The sequence below is a fragment of the Coregonus lavaretus genome (assembly GCF_964263955.1).
Source record: "Coregonus lavaretus genome assembly, contig: HAP1_SCAFFOLD_1284, whole genome shotgun sequence".
NCBI lineage: Eukaryota > Metazoa > Chordata > Actinopteri > Salmoniformes > Salmonidae > Coregonus > Coregonus lavaretus.
The window spans coordinates 124,385-139,772 of record NW_028165979.1 but is presented as its reverse complement, the minus strand read 5'-3'; the positions used below and the strand labels follow the sequence as shown (position 1 = coordinate 139,772).

The following is a 15,388-nucleotide window of genomic DNA, read 5'->3' as shown; positions in this document are numbered from 1 at the left end:
CAGGGGCAGGACTGAGATGGTTGAGTATACAGTATAGTATATATATCCCCCCCCCCCCCCCCCATACGTATGTGTAAGATAGAGGGGTTGATGCAGGAAGTGTACCAGGGACATGGTGACCGTCTCCAGAGAGAGGAAGCTGTAGCCGTCCCTGTCCCCTTCAGTCAGTTCCTGGTTCCCTGCAGGGTGTCTATGAGGATCTTGTTGTACTCTGCCAGCTGCCTGGAGACAGTCTTCACCAGCGGACGGTAGTCACTCTCCATACCCTTAGAGGCGATGACTGGAGGTGTAGGAGTCAAGAAACGTTGGTTTGTCCAACATGTCCCCCAGTTGAGATATTACATCTACCATTCATGTCCCCCAGTTGAGATATTACATCTACCATTCATGTCCCCCAGTGGAGATATTACATCTACCATTCATATCCCCCAGTGGAGATATTACATCTACCATTCATGTCCCCCAGTGGAGATATTACATCTACCATTCATGTCCCCCAGTGGAGATATTACATCTACCATTCATATCCCCCAGTGGAGATATTACATCTACCATTCATGTCCCCCAGTGGAGATATTACATCTACCATTCATGTCCCCCAGTGGAGATATTACATCTACCATTCATATCCCCCAGTGGAGATATTACATCTACCATTCATGTCCCCCAGTGGAGATATTACATCTACCATTCATGTCCACCAGTGGAGATATTACATCTACCATTCATATCCCCCAGTGGAGATATTACATCTACCATTCATGTCCCCCAGTGGAGATATTACATCTACCATTCATATCCCCCAGTGGAGATATTACATCTACCATTCATATCCCCCAGTGGAGATATTACATCTACCATTCATGTCCCCCAGTGGAGATATTACATCTACCATTCATATCCCCCAGTGGAGATATTACATCTACCATTCATGTCCCCCAGTGGAGATATTACATCTACCATTCATATCCCCCAGTGGAGATATTACATCTACCACTCTATCTGTCAGTCCTGTCATGTATAGATACAGGAGGTGTGAATGACAAAGACCAAATGACTGATTACTTGATAGTGTCAAATCAAAACCACTCTGGTCAAAAGCAAAAAAGGATACACTCTTTCATGACAAAGTTGTTCTGCTCATGGTGTTGCCACTTCCTCTCCAGATTGGTCAGCTGAAAACCAATAGAAAACAGCGGTTGGTTGACAGTAAAAACAGGCAAGAAACGCTCAAAGAATCTTCAACCTCCAAATGAACTATGACATTATGAGGTGTCATTTAAAAAGCAATAGACAGGCCACTTCAGGTTAGCCTGGCAACTACTATGGTCATTGGCTAATAGCCTAAACAGACCAGGGACCAGGCTAACCGTAATACTAGTCAGTTGTCAGTATCCCCTCTGTACCTGAGCATGTGTCTCATTCTCCTGTAGCTGGGTCTTCAGAGCTTCATACACCTCATTCATCTTCTGCATGACCTTCTGAAAGCCGTCTCTCCTCTGGGCCAGGGATACTCTGTCCTCCTGCAGCTTCTATAGGACAATAGACAACAACCTAGATGACCTACCATTCAATCATTCATCCATCCATCCATCCATCCATCCATCCATCCATCCATCCATCTATCCATCCATCCATCCATCCATCCATCCATCCATCCATCCATCCATCCATCCATCCATCCATCCATCCATCCATCCATCCATTCATTCATTTAACACTTGTTCCAGTGTTAGTAGAGCTACCACAGCATATCCTCAGCTCAGATACTGAATAGCCGTATGTTTCAGATATACAGCTCAGATACTGAATAGCCGTATGTTTCAGATATACAGCTCAGATACTGAATAGCCGTATGTTTCAGATATACAGCTCAGATCCTGAATAGCCGTATGTTTCAGATATACAGCTCAGATACTGAATAGCCGTATGTTTCAGATATACAGCTCAGATACTGAATAGCCGTATGTTTCAGATATACAGCTCAGATACTGAATAGCCGTATGTTTCAGATATACAGCTCAGATACTGAATAGCCGTATGTTTCAGATATACAGCTCAGATACTGAATAGCCGTATGTTTCAGATATACGGCTCAGATACTGAATAGCCGTATGTTTCAGATATACGGCTCAGATACTGAATAGCCGTATGTTTCAGATATACGGCTCAGATACTGAATAGCCGTATGTTTCAGATATACGGCTCAGATACTGAATAGCCGTATGTTTCAGATATACGGCTCAGATACTGAATAGCCGTATGTTTCAGATATACAGCTCAGATACTGAATAGCCGTATGTTTCAGATATACAGCTCAGATACTGAATAGCCGTATGTTTCAGATATACAGCTCAGATACTGAATAGCCGTATGTTTCAGATATACAGCTCAGATACTGAATAGCCGTATGTTTCAGATATACAGCTCAGATACTGAATAGCCGTATGTTTCAGATATACAGCTCAGATACTGAATAGCCGTATGTTTCAGATATACAGCTCAGATACTGAATAGCCGTATGTTTCAGATATACAGCTCAGATACTGAATAGCCGTATGTTTCAGATATACAGCTCAGATACTGAATAGCCGTATGTTTCAGATATACAGCTCAGATACTGAATAGCCGTATGTTTCAGATATACAGCTCAGATACTGAATAGCCGTATGTTTCAGATATACAGCTCAGATACTGAATAGCCGTATGTTTCAGATATACAGCTCAGATACTGAATAGCCGTATGTTTCAGATATACAGCTCAGATACTGAATAGCCGTATGTTTCAGATATACAGCTCTCCAGGGGCGGCAGGTAGCTTAGTGGTTATGAGCGTTGTGCCAGTAACAGAAAGGTCGCTGGTTCTAATCCCCGAGCCGACTAGGTGAAAAATCTGTCGATGTGCCCTTGAGCAAGGCACTTAACCCTAATTGCTCCTGTAAGTCGCTCTGGATAAGAGCGTCTGCTAAAACGACTAAAATGTAAAACAAGGATTCACTGTAAAAATATCTTAAGGATGTTGAAGCAGATGAAGTGGGCCAACCAACCATTGGTTACACCCCTTTCTTCATTGGTTGAAACTAAACTTGGTTTCTCAGACTGAGATAGTGGAAGAAACATGACTTCCTGGTATCAAATCTCTCTGAGAATGTGTTTCCTGTTTAATGTAGAGTCTCTTTGTAAAGCATGTAAAGGATGCTTTTACATTTCCTTTCAGCTGTATGAAGTTGTTCCCATAGGTAAACTCCCTCAATGATAACACTGGCACTGTTTACATTAGCTACATGATCTTACAGGGGCTATGCCTGACTCACACACACTCACACTCACACACACACACTCACACACACACATTCACTCAAACACTCTCACACACACACACATTCACTCAAACACTCTCACACACACACACACACAAACACACACACACATTCACTCAAACACTCACACACACACACACACACTCACACACATTCACTCAAACACTCACACACACACACACACACACACTCACACACACACACACACATTCACTCACATACACACACACACTAACTCTCACACTCACACACACACACACACATTCACTCACACACACACACACTCACATTCACACTCACACACTCACTCTCACACACACACACTCACACACACACACACACACACACACACACACACACATACATTCACACACACACACACACACTCCGTAGCAGTACCTTCTTCTTGTCCTCTCCGGCAGCCTTGAGCGCCTCCAGGTTGCCGTACGTCTCCAGCTCCTGGGTCATGCTGTCTATCTTGTCCTTCAGGCTGGTCAGCTCTGTGTTGATCTTACTCTCCAGCTGCTCTACCTTCAGCAGGTCCTGGGTCAATCGGTGGTTCTCTGGGGGACGGACAAGGACGGGACACAGACATGGACACACAGGGACGGACAAGGACGGGACACAGACATGGACACACAGGGACGGACGGACGGACACACAGGGACGGACAAGGACGGGACACAGACATGGACACACAGGGACGGACAAGGACGGGACACAGACATGGACACACAGGGACGGACGGACGGACACACAGGGACGGACAAGGACGGGACACAGACATGGACACACAGGGACGGACAAGGACGGGACACAGACATGGACACACAGGGACGGACGGACGGACACACAAATAGACAGACGGACGTACATACACACGCACACAAAACAGATCACACAGACAGATCATTGGCATCAAGACTTGGGTATCTTTATCTATTTTATATATACAGTGAGCTTCAAAAGTATTGGGACAGCGACACATTGTTTGTTGTTTTGGCTCTGTACTCCAGCACTTTGGATTTGAAATGATCCAATGAATATGAGGTTAAAGTGCAGACTGTCAGCTATAATTTGAGAGTATTTTCATCCATATCGGGTGAACCGTTTAGAACCGTTTGTACATAGTCCCCCCACTTTAGGGGACCAAAAGTTTTGGGACAAATTCACTTATGTGTATTTAAGTAGTCAAAGGTTTTGTATTTGGTCCCATATTCCCAGCACGCAATGATTACATCAAGCTTGTGACTCTACAAACTAGTTGGATGCATTTGCTGTTTGTTTTGGTTGTGTTTCAGATAATTTTGTGCCCAATAGAAATTAATGGTAAATAATGTATTGTGTTATTTTGGAGTCACTTTTATTGGAAATAAGAATATAATATGTTTCTAATTAATGTGGATGCTACCATGATTACGGATAATCCTGAATTAAACTTGAATAATGATGAGTGAGAAGGTTCCAGACGCACAAATATCATACCCCCCCCAAAAATGCTAACTTCCCTTGTTATTGTAATGGTGAGAGGTTAGCATGTCTTGTGTGTGTGAGTGTGTGTGTGAGTGAGTGAGTGTGTGTGTGTGTGTGAGTATGTGTGTGTGTGTGAGTGTGTGTGTGAGAGTTACACAGAGTTCCATTACACTGAGTTACACAGAGTTCCATTCACTGAGTTACACAGAGTTCCATTACACTGAGTTACACAGAGTTGCATTACACTGAGTTACACAGAGTTAGATTACACTGAGTTACACAGAGTTCCATTACACTGAGTTACACAGAGTTAGATTACACTGAGTTACACAGAGTTCCATTACACTGAGTTACACAGAGTTCCATTACACTGAGTTACACAGAGTTAGATTACACTGAGTTACACAGAGTTCCATTACACTGAGTTACACAGAGTTCCATTACACTGAGTTACACAGAGTTAGATTACACTGAGTTACACAGAGTTCCATTACACTGAGTTACACAGAGTTGCATTACACAGGATGCATAAAAACAAGTTCACAGTAAGCTGTCACTTCAGCTCACATCTGAACTCTGATAACACTGGACAGTGGACACAATGCTAATTTGGGTGTTTCTTTTTTTCCTGTTAGAAGAATAACATTGTTGTGCTGACAGAGAGCTACTGAGCCTGGGGCCTGACCAGACCGAGCCTGGGGCCTGACCAGACAAGAGCCTGGGGCCTGACCAGACCGAGCCTGGGGCCTGACCAGACCGAGCCTGGGGCCTGACCAGACCGAGCCTGGGGCCTGACCAGACCGAGCCTGGGGCCTGACCAGACCGAGCCTGGGGCCTGACCAAACCGAGCCTGGGGCCTGACCAGACCAGACCGAGCCTGGGGCCTGACCAGACCGAGCCTGGGGCCTGACCAGACCGAGCCTGGGGCCTGACCAGACCGTTGCACATAAACTCTGTCCCAAATGGCATCCTATTCTATTCCATACTCTGATTACTTAGTCAATCAACTCTAATCCATTTCCTTCATTCTATAGCTAGAGGACTCCTGATCTATCCAGGAGTGAGAAGAATAATCTTTGTCTTAATCTGTACTGTCTTTTTGCTAGCTAGGGCCATCTACTTTAAGTGCTGCCTGTATTCCCAGTAGTCTTGGCGTGTGAACTGCTGACTGCTATTAACTTGCCGATGATTGTTGACACATCAACCAGGATTAAGGTGCAATTTGTGACTCCTTGTTGTTTTGGTAATCAGTGACTGTATTAGCGGGGGAGGGGTTTCCCCTCTCCTAGGAAATCAGCAATTACTACCGGGAGGTGTGCTCTTCACCTTTCCAAGGCAATTAGCAATTACTACCGGGAGGCATGCTCTTCACCTTTCCAAGGCAATTAGCAATTACTACCGGGAGGCATGCTCTTCACCTTTCCAAGGCAATTAGCAATTACTACCGGGAGGCGTGCTCTTCACCTTTCCAAGGCAATTAGCAATTACTACCGGGAGGTGTGCTCTTCACCTTTCCAAGGCAATTAGCAATTACTACCGGAGGCGTGCTCTTCACCTTTCCAAGGCAATTAGCAATTACTACCGGGAGGCGTGCTCTTCACCTTTCCAAGGCAATTAGCAATTACTACCGGGAGGTGTGATCTTCACCTTTCCAAGGCAATTAGCAATTACTACCGGGAGGTGTGCTCTTCACCTTTCCAAGGCAATTAGCAATTACTACTGGGAGGTGTGATCTTCACCTTTCCAAGGCAATTAGCAATTACTACCGGGAGGCGTGCTCTTCACCTTTCCAAGGCAATTAGCAATTACTACCGGGAGGCGTGCTCTTCACCTTTCCAAGGCAATTAGCAATTACTACCGGGAGGCGTGCTCTTCACCTTTCCAAGGCAATTAGCAATTAGTATTAGTCCTTCAGTCTCCCCTGGTTTCTCAGCAGGGAGAAAACAAAACGAAGACAGTTCTGCCGAGTTGTTCGAGGAACGCTCCACACCACTCTCTCACTTTAGTATTTTACCTAGTTATTTACAGATGATCTCATTTTCCTCTTTTGTAGCTTTGTCAACCGTGTGTTTTCTATACCTGTTGGCATCTCTCACTGTGGGCTTTACAGACGCTCCGCGCACAACCCCATGTGGAATTCCTGGTCTCTAGCAGAGTTTGGAACTGCCGATCTGAGGTCAAGAACGCCGAGTTCATCTCAGACTATGCTGCCCTTCAGGCCCTTGACGTTTTGGCCCTGACTGAGGCATGGATCACCCCAGAGAACACTGCTACTCCAGCTGCTCTCTCTTCATCTGACTATGTTTTCTCTCATAGTCCGAGAGCATCTGGTCGTCGCGGTGGGGGCACAGGGCTTCTCATTTCTCCTAAGTAGAGATGTTCTATTTTCTCCCTCTCTCACCTGTCCATCTCCTAACCTGAATTTCATTCTGTTACTGTCACTTGTCCACTCAAGCTTAGCATTGTTGTCATCGATCGCCCACCAGGTGCCCTTAGAGTTCCTCAATGAGATTGACACCTTGATAAACTAATTTCCTGATGATGGCTCACCGCTCTTCGTACTTGGTGACTTCAATCTCCCGACGTCTGCCTTCGATTCATTTCTTTCCAACTCTCTTTCCCCTCCTTTCCTCTTTTGACCTCACCCTTTCCCAGTCCCCTCCCACTCACATCTTTACTAGAGGCTGTTCACCTACTAATCTCACTGCAACCCCACCTCACTTCACTCTCTCTCTCCCACTACTCTCTCCTCTTCTGTCCAATCATCTCTCCCTTCTGCTAAATCCTTCTCCCTCCTGTCTCCTCATTCTGTCTCGTCAACCCTCCCTTTCTGTATCCCAAGACTCGTACTCTCCCCTTTCTTCCTGGCCGGCTCGGCCTTGAAAAGAAGGTTGATGACATCCGCTCCTCATTCTCTCAGCCTATTGAGTCCACTGGTCCCACTCAGACAGAACTACTGTATGCATTGACCTCTTTCTCCCCTCTCTCCAGATGAAATCCTGCTACTAGTGAGGTCCGGCCGCCCGACAACTAGACGTGCTCTTAGATCCTTCTACTGTCTTAGAGCCTTCTACTGCCTTAGAGCCTTCTGCTGCCTTAGAGCCTTCTGCTGCCTTAGAGCCTTCTGCTGCCTTAGAGCCTTCTGCTGCCTTAGAGCCTTCTGCTGCCTTAGAGCCTTCTGCTGCCTTAGAGCCTTCTGCTGCCTTAGAGCCTTCTGCTGCCTTAGAGCCTTCTACTGCCTTAGAGCCTTCTACTGCCTTAGAGCCTTCTACTGCCTTAGAGCCTTCTGCTGCCTTAGAGCCTTCTGCTGCCTTAGAGCCTTCTGCTGCCTTAGAGCCTTCTGCTGCCTTAGAGCCTTCTACTGCCTTAGAGCCTTCTGCTGCCTTAGAGCCTTCTGCTGCCTTAGAGCCTTCTACTGCCTTAGAGCCTTCTACTGCCTTAGATCTAGCCCATTATCATCCCACCTTGAATGAAACCAGAAAGATTTATGTTGATGACAGAGCTAGAGGTCCATATAGATTAAGGGCCCAGGCTCTGGGGTAGGCTGGGGAAGGCAGGGTCTGAGGCAGGGGAAGACAATCAGGCTGGGACAGAGGAAGGATGGGGCAGGGGAAGACAATCGGGCTGGGACAGAGGAAGGATGGGGCAGGGGAAGGCAGTCGGGCTGGGACAGATGCAGGCTGGGACAGATGCAGGCTGGGACAGAGGCAGGCTGGGACAGATGCAGGCTGGGACAGGGGCTGGCTGGGACCGATGCAGGCTGGGACAGGGGCTGGCTGGGACCGATGCAGGCTGGGACAGGGGCTGGCTGGGACAGAGGCAGGCTGGGACAGATGCAGGCTGGGACAGGGGCTGGCTGGGACATCCTGGGTCTGGGACAGGGAGCTGGGCTTGGGGGCTGGGACATGAGCCTGCAGGGTCTGGAGCAGGGGGCAGAGGCTGGGGGCAGGGGGCAGGGCCCAGAGACAGGGAGCTTCGCTGGGGCAGGCAGGGTCTGAGAGCAGGAAGAGGAAGCAGTCGGGTTCCTACTGATAGCGCTGCGCCCCAGACCCAGCCAGTGGAGGAGGAGCTGCTGCTGTGGACAGAGCAGTAAAATACCCCATCAGCACTTCTGTGCATTCTCTACAGCTTCCTCCTGGGGCTAGCCTTTCTCCCTCCCCCCAGGAATCCTGCCTCTCACACACACACACACACACACATACATACATACTCTACAGCTTCCTCCTGGGGCTAGCCTTTCTCTTTCCCCGCAGGAATCCTGCCTCTCTCACACACACACACACACACATACTCTACAGCTTCCTCCTGGGGCAGCTCTCCCCAGGAACCCTGCCACCACAATCCAGAGGATTGTCATTAGCTGTCATTAGCAACAATATTTACACAGCATTGCTGCAGAGGGCCGCTGGTGTTGCACAGATAATAATCGGTTTAATAATTATGTAGCGAGTAGGATTATATTGTTATAAAGTTACATATTACAAAAACACCACCATGGGCTGATCATTTACCTCAAAGCCAGTGTCATTGTTTAATTTCTGTAAGATTGACTTGAGCAATTTTCACTGAGCTGGGAAGAAAGGAACAATGCTTCTCTGGCTCAGAATAGTAGGATCGATGACATGTAGCAGCCTAGCGGGTGGCTTTGGCAGTGTGTGCATCCCAAATGGCACCCTAAACCCTACATACTGCATTATCTTTGACCAGAGCCCAAAAGTAGCACACTATTTGGGGAATAGGGTTCCATTTGGGACTTAGCCAGTGTCTGTGATAAGACATTATTTAGGGGGAACAGCGGTACGTTGATAAGACATTATTTAGGGGGAACAGCGGTACGTTGATAAGACATTATTTAGGGGGAACAGCGGTACGTTGATAAGACATTATTTAGGGGGAACAGCGGTACGTTGATAAGACATTATTTAGGGGGAACAGCGGTACGTTGATAAGACATTATTTAGGGGGAACAGCGGTACGTTGATAAGACATTATTTAGGGGGAACAGCGGTACGTTGATAAGACATTATTTAGGAAGAACAGCGGTACGTCGATAAGACATTATTTAGGGGGAACAGCGGTACGTCGATAAGACGTTATTTAGGGGGAACAGCGGTACGTCGATAAGACGTTATTTAGGGGGAACAGCGGTACGTCGATAAGACGTTATTTAGGGGGAACAGCGGTACGTTGATAAGACGTTATTTAGGGGGAACAGCGGTACGTCGATAAGACGTTATTTAGGGGGAACAGCGGTACGTCGATAAGACGTTATTTAGGGGGAACAGCGGTACGTCGATAAGACGTTATTTAGGGGGAACAGCGGTACGTTGATAAGACATTATTTAGGGGGAACAGCGGTACGTTGATAAGACATTATTTAGGGGGAACAGCGGTACGTTGATAAGACATTATTTAGGGGGAACAGCGGTACGTTGATAAGACATTATTTAGGGGGAACAGCGGTACGTTGATAAGACATTATTTAGGGGGAACAGCGGTACGTTGATAAGACATTATTTAGGAAGAACAGTGGTACGTTGATAAGACACTATTTAGGGGGAACAGCGGTACGTCGATAAGACATTATTTAGGGGGAACAGCGGTACGTCGATAAGACATTATTTAGGGGGAACAGCGGTACGTTGATAAGACATTATTTAGGGGGAACAGCGGTACGTCGATAAGACATTATTTAGGGGGAACAGCGGTACGTCGATAAGACACTATTTAGGGGGAACAGCGGTACGTCGATAAGACATTATTTAGGGGGAACAGCGGTACGTCGATAAGACATTATTTAGGGGGAACAGCGGTACGTCGATAAGACATTATTTAGGGGGAACAGCGGTACGTCGATAAGACATTATTTAGGGGGAACAGCGGTACGTCGATAAGACATTATTTAGGGGGAACAGCGGTACGTCGATAAGACATTATTTAGGGGGAACAGCGGTACGTCGATAAGACATTATTTAGGGGGAACAGCGGTACGTCGATAAGACATTATTTAGGGGGAACAGCGGTACGTCGATAAGACATTATTTAGGGGGAACAGCGGTACGTCGATAAGACATTATTTAGGGGGAACAGCGGTACGTCGATAAGACATTATTTAGGGGGAACAGCGGTACGTCGATAAGACATTATTTAGGGGGAACAGCGGTACGTCGATAAGACATTATTTAGGGGGAACAGCGGTACGTCGATAAGACATTATTTAGGGGGAACAGCGGTACGTCGATAAGACATTATTTAGGGGGAACAGCGGTACGTCGATAAGACATTATTTAGGGGGAACAGCGGTACGTCGATGAGACATTATTTAGGGGGAACAGCGGTACGTCGATAAGACATTATTTAGGGGGAACAGCGGTACGTCGATGAGACATTATTTAGGGGGAACAGCGGTACGTCGATGAGACATTATTTAGGGGGAACAGCGGTACGTCGATGAGACATTATTTAGGGGGAACAGCGGTACGTCGATGAGACATTATTTAGGGGGAACAGCGGTACGTCGATAAGACATTATTTAGGGGGAACAGCGGTACGTCGATGAGACATTATTTAGGGGGAACAGCGGTACGTCGATGAGACATTATTTAGGGGGAACAGCGGTACGTCGATGAGACATTATTTAGGGGGAACAGCGGTACGTCGATGAGACATTATTTAGGGGGAACAGCGGTACGTCGATGAGACATTATTTAGGGGGAACAGCGGTACGTCGATGAGACATTATTTAGGGGGAACAGCGGTACGTCGATGAGACATTATTTAGGGGGAACAGCGGTACGTCGATGAGACATTATTTAGGGGGAACAGCGGTACGTCGATGAGACATTATTTAGGGGGAACAGCGGTACGTCGATGAGACATTATTTAGGGGGAACAGCGGTACGTCGATGAGACATTATTTAGGGGGAACAGCGGTACGTCGATAAGACATTATTTAGGGGGAACAGCGGTACGTCGATAAGACATTATTTAGGGGGAACAGCGGTACGTCGATTAGACATTATTTAGGGGGAACAGCGGTACGTCGATAAGACATTATTTAGGGGGAACAGCGGTACGTCGATAAGACATTATTTAGGGGGAACAGCGGTACGTTGATAAGACATTATTTAGGGGGAACAGCGGTACGTCGATAAGACATTATTTAGGGGGAACAGCGGTACATCGATTAGACATTATTTAGGGGGAACAGCGGTACGTCGATGAGACATTATTTAGGGGGAACAGCGGTACGTCGATGAGACATTATTTAGGGGGAACAGCAGTACGTCGATGAGACATTATTTAGGGGGAACAGCGGTACGTCGATGAGACATTATTTAGGGGGAACAGCGGTACGTCGATGAGACATTATTTAGGGGGAACAGCGGTACGTTGATAAGACATTATTTAGGGGGAACAGCGGTACGTCGATTAGACATTATTTAGGGGGAACAGCGGTACGTTGATAAGACATTATTTAGGGGGAACAGCGGTACGTTGATAAGACATTATTTAGGGGGAACAGCGGTACGTTGATAAGACATTATTTAGGGGGAACAGCGGTACGTTGATAAGACATTATTTAGGGGGAACAGCGGTACGTTGATAAGACATTATTTAGGGGGAACAGCGGTACGTTGATAAGACATTATTTAGGGGGAACAGCGGTACGTTGTGAGGCTGAAGACAAAGGGAGGAAACCCCTGGCAGGAAGGAAACCCCTGGCTCTGAGACAACGGCTTATTTGATAAATACACCCATTTATGAGGAGGAAATGGAGGGAGCAGGGAGTCGATCTGATCAGTGTGGGCTGGAACTATATAGTCCAGTCTTAGCCTAACAATGTGTGTGTGTGGGCGGTGTGTGTGTGTGGGCGTTGTGTGTGTGTGGGCTGACAGTGCAGTGCAGAGCACCAGAGTCACTGTGCTACTGACAATAAAGCTGTCCTCATCCTCTGCTGCTGATTGCTTGTTGTGTAGTTAGGAAGATAAGGTAGAGGAGTATCTGATGCTTAATGTAACTCTATTCAGCAAGGAGGAGTCTGGGGGAAGTAAGGATGACAGTCCCAGTAATCTATGCAGTAATGCACACGTGCCACACATCGAGTTGAACACAGATTGCATAAAACACTTAGCCTAAGTTTTCAATGTAAAAACGTTACTGTAAAACGTTCCATATCATGTCAATCAGCATACTAGTCCATCAGTATTCAGAGAGATATCTCTCATTTCATAGGTAGGGGCTGGGGTTCCTTACTGTTCTGTCAGCAGTTCTCAATAAGCCATGAAACGTTGCCTGTCATCACGGAGGTATATTGAAAATGCACATTTTACCCAGTTCGACAAATCCAGTCTTAGTTGGTTGTCAAAGAGTGAGGAGAGAACCAAGTAGACTTCAGAGAGAGAGTTTTACAGTAGCATGGACCCAGTTGACAGAGTTTTACAGTAGGATGGACCCAGTTGAGAGAGTTTTACAGTAGGATGGCCCCAGTTGACAGAGAGTTTTACAGAAGGATGGACCCAGTTGACAGAGTTTTACCTTAGGATGGACCCAGTTGACAGAGTTTTACAGTAGCATGGACCCAGTTGACAGAGAGTTTTACAGTAGGATGGACCCAGTTGACAGAGAGTTTTACAGTAGGATGGACCCAGTTGACAGAGAGTTTTACAGAAGGATGGACCCAGTTGACAGAGTTTTACAGTAGGATGGACCCAGTTGACAGAGTTTTACAGTAGGACGGACCCAGTTGACAGAGAGTTTTACAGTAGGATGGATCCAGTTGACAGAGTTTTACAGTAGGATGGATCCAGTTGACAGAGGGTTTTACAGTAGGATGGATCCAGTTGACAGAGTTTTACAGTAGGGTGGACCCAGTTGACAGAGAGTTTTACAGTAGGATGGACCCAGTTGACAGAGAGTTTACAGTAGGGTGGACCCAGTTGACAGAGAGTTTTACAGTAGGGTGGACCCAGTTGACAGAGAGTTTACAGTAGGATGGACCCAGTTGACAGAGAGTTTACAGTAGGATGGACCCAGTTGACAGAGGGTTTTACAGTAGGATGGACCCAGTTGACAGAGAGTTTTACAGAAGGATGGACCCAGTTGACAGAGAGTTTACAGTAGGGTGGACCCAGTTGACAGAGAGTTTTACAGTAGGATGGACCCAGTTGACAGAGAGTTTTACAGAAGGATGGACCCAGTTGACAGAGAGTTGTACAGTAGGATGGACCCAGTTGACAGAGAGTTGTACAGTAGGATGGACCCAGTTGACAGAGAGTTGTACAGTAGGATGGACCCAGTTGAGAGTTTTACAGTAGGATGGCCCCCAGTTAAGAATAAAAACATTAGCTGCCTGATCACTGGAAAGCATTACAGAGTTGCTGACATTACTTTTTTCATATTATTTCTTTTTTTTGTCCAGCACCTGGCAATTGGATATGCATTTTTTTCTATTAACCTGAGGACAGGCCCTTGGCTGTAAACAAACTATCATCATTGAAGCACTAAGGCAAAACAAGGCAATGTTAAAGCTATGACCTGGAGGATAGTGGTGCTGTGACTAACCTGAGGCCCTTGGCTATGTTGTGGTGCTGTGTGTGACTAACCTGAGGCCCTTGGCTATGTTGTGGTGCTGTGACTAACCTGAGGCCCTTGGCTATGTTGTGGTGCTGTGTGTGACTAACCTAAGGCCCTTGGCTATGTTGTGGTGCTGTGTGTGACTAACCTGAGGCCCTTGGCTATGTTGTGGTGCTGTGACTAACCTGAGGCCCTTGGCTATGTTGTGGTGCTGTGACTAACCTGAGGCCCTTGGCTATGTTGTGGTGCTGTGACTAACCTGAGGCCCTTGGCTATGTTGTGGTGCTGTGACTAACCTGAGGCCCTTGGCTATGTTGTGGTGCTGTGACTAACCTGAGGCCCTTGGCTATGTTGTGGTGCTGTGACTAACCTGAGGCCATTGGCTATGTTGTGGTGCTGTGACTAACCTGAGGCCCTTGGCTATGTTGTGGTGCTGTGTGTGACTAACCTGAGGCCCTTGGCTATGTTGTGGTGCTGTGTGTGACTAACCTGAGGCCCTTGGCTATGTTGTGGTGCTGTGACTAACCTGAGGCCCTTGGCTATGTTGTGGTGCTGTGACTAACCTGAGGCCCTTGGCTATGTTGTGGTGCTGTGACTAACCTGAGGCCCTTGGCTATGTTGTGATGTAATGTAATGTGTTGTGTACTAACCTGAAGACAAGCCCTTAGCTGTGTTCTGGGACTTGTGCATCTCGGTCTCCTTGAAGCTCAGGTCTTCCTGCATGGACTTCAGCTCATTGGCCGTCACCGACGAGATCTGTCGCATACGGTTCATGTTCTGTATCAACACACAAGACATCTCCTTTAACCTCGCTTCTTCACTTCAACATCAACAACATGCGGTGTAGACCCTAGTATCTGATAGGAGTTAGGAGTTTTGCTTCATAAACTTTAGTTTCATGACTTGTGTGAATGACATGACAGAGAACAGCTAGGACATAGAAATATTTTTTATTTATTTTATTTATTTCACCTTTATTTAACCAGGTAAGCCAGTTGAGAACAAGTTCTCATTTACAA

At 46.7% G+C, this 15,388-nt stretch overlaps 1 protein-coding gene across 1 annotated transcript in view; it reads right to left on the bottom strand.

The window, feature by feature from the left end:
- Positions 1-48: 48 nt before the first annotated feature.
- Positions 49-15,388, bottom strand: part of ift74 (intraflagellar transport 74) — a 55,218-nt gene continuing 39,878 nt past the window's right edge. The window contains exons 16-20 of the mRNA XM_084190445.1: positions 15,020-15,146; positions 3,720-3,883; positions 1,407-1,532; positions 1,115-1,175; positions 49-280 (exon numbers count right to left, since the gene is read on the bottom strand). Of these exons, the coding sequence (XP_084046571.1) occupies positions 165-280; positions 1,115-1,175; positions 1,407-1,532; positions 3,720-3,883; positions 15,020-15,146 (594 nt within the window). The 3' untranslated portion in view covers positions 49-164. The remainder of the gene's footprint in view (positions 281-1,114; positions 1,176-1,406; positions 1,533-3,719; positions 3,884-15,019; positions 15,147-15,388) is intronic.